At 63.0% G+C, this 4900-nt stretch overlaps 1 protein-coding gene across 1 annotated transcript in view; it reads right to left on the bottom strand.

Annotated features, from left to right (window-relative positions):
* CNTN3 (contactin 3) overlaps positions 1-4071 on the bottom strand; it is a 37329-nt gene extending 33258 nt beyond the window's left edge. Inside the window, exons 1-4 of the mRNA XM_011385909.1 lie at positions 3980-4071; positions 2756-2897; positions 1855-1951; positions 206-376 (exon numbers count right to left, since the gene is read on the bottom strand). Coding sequence (XP_011384211.1) covers positions 206-376; positions 1855-1951; positions 2756-2897; positions 3980-4071 — 502 coding nt within the window. The remainder of the gene's footprint in view (positions 1-205; positions 377-1854; positions 1952-2755; positions 2898-3979) is intronic.
* Between the last annotated feature and the right edge of the window lie 829 nt (positions 4072-4900).

The raw sequence follows: 4900 nt of genomic DNA, 5'->3' as shown, positions 1-4900 counted from the left end.
TGGGGCTCCGGGAGGCTGAGCACCCCCACGCCGGAGGCCGGCAGGCCCAGAACCAAGTAAAGCTGTCCGTTGTTGGCTGGACAGCTACGTGCTTATGTGTACTGCGTCTGAGCTGGTGGCAGGGAACAGGGATGGGTGACACGCCTGTCCTGCCATGTCTCGAGGTAGGGTGACAGCCAGCCCCTCGCCACAGACGTGGGCCAACCCGGAGTGTGGGAAGAATCAGAGGTCCCTCCGTGCACGGGTTTGTGCCTCTCCCCCAGCTTGGGAATGAGGGTCAGGGTCAGGGTCAGGGTCAGGGTCAGGGTCAGAGGCACGGCCAGCGACTCGGGAGCCATGGACTCCGCAACGAACGCGGGGGCCGAGAACGCCAGCTCTGCACGCGGAAGAGCCGGCGAGCTACCCGGACACTCCCTCTGTAAACTGGTTCTTCCAGGAGGTTCTGAGAGGCCCACCGGGCTCCACACAACTTAAAAGCGCTGTTCGCTGCACGGATGGAGCCACCGTCTCTGGACAGCAAACCTGCCCGGCCGTGGCCCAGCCTCGTGTGGGCATGTGGTCCGCAGACGGCACGGCTGGCCGCGGCACGGAGCTGGAGGGGGGCGCGCGGGGCTGACGCCCGGAGTCCTGGCTCCCACGAGGAAGGCGGCTCTGGTCTCTGCGGCACTTGGGCTCCTGCCGGGTGTCACGGTGCTCCTTCCGCGCGCCCGCTCGTGGCCGCCTCTGGTGGTCAGAGGTGGGTCTGCCTCCTGGCTTGGCGTGGTCCGTGGTTAGCGGGGGGTGAGTGCCCCTCCGGTGGCCTGTGCTGTCACTCGGGGATGGCACCGAGTTTACGGCTGTCAAACGCTTGCTCAGGAAGGAGACTGTGGTCTTGGACGCTGACCTGGACTTTGTGACGGCATCTGAGCGCCGGTGACAACCCCACACGCATTAACGTGGGACAAGGGGGGAGCTCGGTCACGCAAAGGCAGAATTGCTGGACACGGTCCCCTGCCTGTGCTCTGAATGTCATGGCAACTCGCCCAACGAGGGTGACAAACGTGCGGCTCGTCTGCCTCAGGAGGCACGTCCTGGTGGAGGCACAGCCGCGGTCGACCGTGACGATCAAACCGCTGTGTCAAGAGCCACAGAGCTTTCTGAGGACACGTTCTAGGGGACTGAGGGACGGACGCTACGATTTAGCTGCAAGCGGAAGGCGCTCCCCATGCACGCCGCACAGCGTGGTGGACGACACGTTAGGAGCGAGTATCAGTTGATAAAGATGCACGAGGGAGCACGCGGCAGAGAAGAGCACGGGGCGTCTGTCGTCACCACCGCCCCGGACGCCGGCCAGACGCCGCCGCCCGCCGCATTCACAGAGGTCCACCGGCAGCGCTCAGGAAAACCGTGGGACCCACGCTCCGGCGAAGTCAGCCGAGTGATGCGGGTCAGAGACCCTCCAAGAAGAGAGAGGCCGAGCAGAGAGGGTCTGGCAGCCAGTTACCCAGGGTCGGGGGAAGCGCCGGGCTGAGACGCGCAGCCCGGACGCCACGTGGGGTCCCCAGGGAAGGCCGAGGTCCCCGCTCCGGCCAAGAGGAACCCCCTCTCACACTCCTGCAAGCGCGTAAGAAAACCGACAAGGGGGGCTATGTGCCTGGCTGCCACACGGACTTTGCAGGTGCACGTCTGCTGTGACAAACATCTTTGGAACTAAATTCACTGTGACAGTGACTCGACAGTGTTTCTTACTAAAATGGACTCAAATCTGAAAGGTTCCTAAGAAGAAATATCCAGTTTAAATGACTCTGTAAAATGTACGTCTAAGTGATTCACGAGACTCAGGTAATAACCCATTTGAAACACTTAAATCCTTACGCAACAGAGTATCTGCTGAGCTATAAATACCCGACGTGAGGTAGTGAATCAGACGCAGCAAACGCGTCTCCGATGGCTCAGCCCGTGACAGAAACACCTAGAAGGGTCAAAGGGGGCCAAGACTTGACATTATGATTCTCTGCCTGAGAGATTTGAGTCAAATCAATGAAATCAAAATGTCGGCTTTATTACTTCTATTTCAGATAAAGCTGATGCAAAATGACTAAGTGCACAACAGCGGTTTCTGGATCCTTCATCTCGAACGAGGAGACCGGAGCCCCCGGCACCGGTGACAGCCACAGGCCCCCGGAGGGCCGCTCCCTCGCTGTCCAGGGAGGGCAGCAGCGGGAATCGGCCATTGCGGGACCGGCAGGCTCCCGGGAAGGAAGGCGGGGCTGAGCTACAACGTCAAGGCCGTCTGCGTCCCAGACGGGTCAGACACCGTCTGTGGGGAGCGGGTGAAAGGAGGCCCAGTGCCATCCCATGGTGTCCTCCCTCCCGGAGACCAGCAGCCCGGCACGAAGCTGACCGCCCGCAGCGGTGCCGAGGCACAGTGCTGACACCGTGCAAACGGACACGTCCTCGTTGCTCGGGCTGCGAGGGGCTGGGCGCCCCTCCTCTGTGCAGCCTTGGAAGGGCTGTGACCGCAGGCCCCCTATCCCACCCCGCTGAGGGGCAGCTGTGTGACACACGGCGGAGTTGGTGCATCCCAGCCGCACAGCGCACCAGCCCGGGAGGCTCCACAGAACGCGTCGCCAGGCCCGCCAGGGGTCTGGTCTGGGGGCCCCGAGCATCCGCCTCTGACCGTTCCCACGTGATTGCAGGGCCGCCGGGGGGAGGGGGGCCGTGCCCTTGGGACTCTCCCTCCTCAGACTCTGATTTGTGACACAGACAACCACACAATGGTCAGCGGGTGGCGCGGTCTCAGCCGCCAGGGTCCCAGAGCCATCGAGTGTCCTGTGCGGTCCTGAGCCAGTTTCTGCGACTCGCCTGGCATCCGGGTGACATCCCCAAGCTGCTTCGCTGCTACAGTCTCTAAATCCCTAGAGGGTGCAAGCCGCCGGAAGCCGGTGCCACACATGGCACTTGTCCAGTGAGCAGCTGCTGTCCCAGCCACAGGAGGAGGGTGACCTGCCACGCAGAGGGGACGAGGCCCACCCGGCACCTGACGTCCGGTTCCCATGAGACAGTGACTTTGCCCGAGGTCGCCCAGTACCCGTCACTACCTCGCTGGCTCAGTTCCAACCTCAAGTGGCATTTCTAACCTTCCTGGGATACAAACTTATTTGATATTTAAAAAGTCTGACTGCGTTCTGCACAACACGTGCGCGCACATGCACGCACACGCACGCGCACACACACACGCACACACGCACACACACACGCGCACGCGCACACATACGCACACGCATGCACACGCACACGCCAGCAGCAGAGGTGACACAGTCAGGACCGACCGTCCAGGTTCCGTGGACATGGCATTAGCAGCTCCCGCGAGCAACTGCAGCCTCCGATGGCAGCGTCTCTGTCCCAGACTCTCCTCCGGGTCAGCCTCTCTCGACAGCTGCAGCGTCACTGCCTCGGGTGACCGCACAGCTGCCGACCAGCCGTGACACTCGCCTGCACGGCGAGCGACTGGGTGAACGGTCGTGTGGCTCAGCGAGTGTGGTCTTGGGGAGCACGTCACCCCGCGCATGGCGGGGGGTCCCAGTACCTGCCTTCTGTCCCTCCCCACGCAGGGCTGTGGTCACTGGCTGTTCAGACACGGGTCCTGGGGGCCACCGCCCGTGACACAACGGCGCAGATGTCACGACGCACGGCAAGCGCCGGACGCTCCGTTTTCACAGCAGGTGCCTGACACCGAACGTGACCGTGACATCGTTTCTGTTCCTAGCGCGTCGAAACGTACGTGTGAGAGGACACTGCAGACCGGCTGAAAGCAATGTGGCTTGTCGCGCGGTCGAGGGCCGTGACCCCGCGCCCGGCGAGGCCGCAAACCGTGAGGGGCGTCTTCCCTGCCCCGGGCCTCGGTGTCCGCGCGTCCCCTGCTCCTTCGGCTGACCGTCACCGCGGGGGCGGCATCGGCCGTGGGCAGCAGGCTCCGTGCCAGCACCGAGGGCGCCACCGTGAGCGCGAGCCCACGCCGGGGACACCGTCCCAGCGACACCGCGTCCCGGGCGTGGTGCCCTCGGCGTTGTGAGGCGTCTGGCGAACCATCCCGAGCTCGCGTTGGAAGGAGACGTGATGTCGGGAGATGGAATGAACTGCAAGGCAGAGTCTCGAAACCTGGGCTAGAGCGATGACATGAATGACAAACAAACGTGCGAGGCTTGAGGAGCTGAAGCACCTAACGCAGAGATCATCATCGCAGGCTGTGAAACGCGATCCCCACTGAGTAAATTAATAAACGCTCGCGAAGGGTCCACCACACCCGTCTGCCCACAGAAACTGCTCTCAGTGACATCGCGCTGGGGCGGGTTACAAAGCATCACGACGGGGATCAGGAAGCAGAGAAAGGGCCAAGCCCAGGACGAGCTTTGAGTCCGTCGGGCAGTGGGCGACGCGGCTCGGCCTGCCGGCCCCAGCAGACGGCGGGTCACGCGGCAGATCGCCGGCTGGGGCTGAGTCCTTTCCGTCCGGCTCTGGGACGTGGGTGGCGGCCACTACCACCGACCCGCCTGCCGATCCTCCCTCGGAGAAGCACGGTGGCCCCTCACCGGCCGCCCAGTCCCCCGACTCCACTGAGAGCTTCCACGAGGGGAAGAAGGCACGAAAATACCGCACTTTCCACGTTCTCAGTGGGAAGTCCCAAGGGGAAATCCACAAAAAATCAATTTTACACATTTCTAAGCAACAGTTGCAATAAATAAAGTCATCGGTGCGTTTGAGGCATGAGACGCTACCCAGGAAGGAACGAAACCCACCTCAGCGCGGAGGGTTCCGGAGCCCGCACGCCTGCGTGCCGCTCGTGCGGGTCACCACACGTGACCGTCCGGGGTGACGCTCGCATCCGAGGCACACTCACCGGGCTCCGCCTCCACGATGC

Source organism: Pteropus vampyrus, unplaced genomic scaffold, assembly GCF_000151845.1.
Source record: "Pteropus vampyrus isolate Shadow unplaced genomic scaffold, Pvam_2.0 Scaffold825, whole genome shotgun sequence".
Taxonomy (NCBI): Eukaryota; Metazoa; Chordata; class Mammalia; order Chiroptera; family Pteropodidae; genus Pteropus; species Pteropus vampyrus.
Note: the sequence above shows the minus strand (reverse complement) of the source record. Positions and strands in the feature narration are given on the sequence as shown.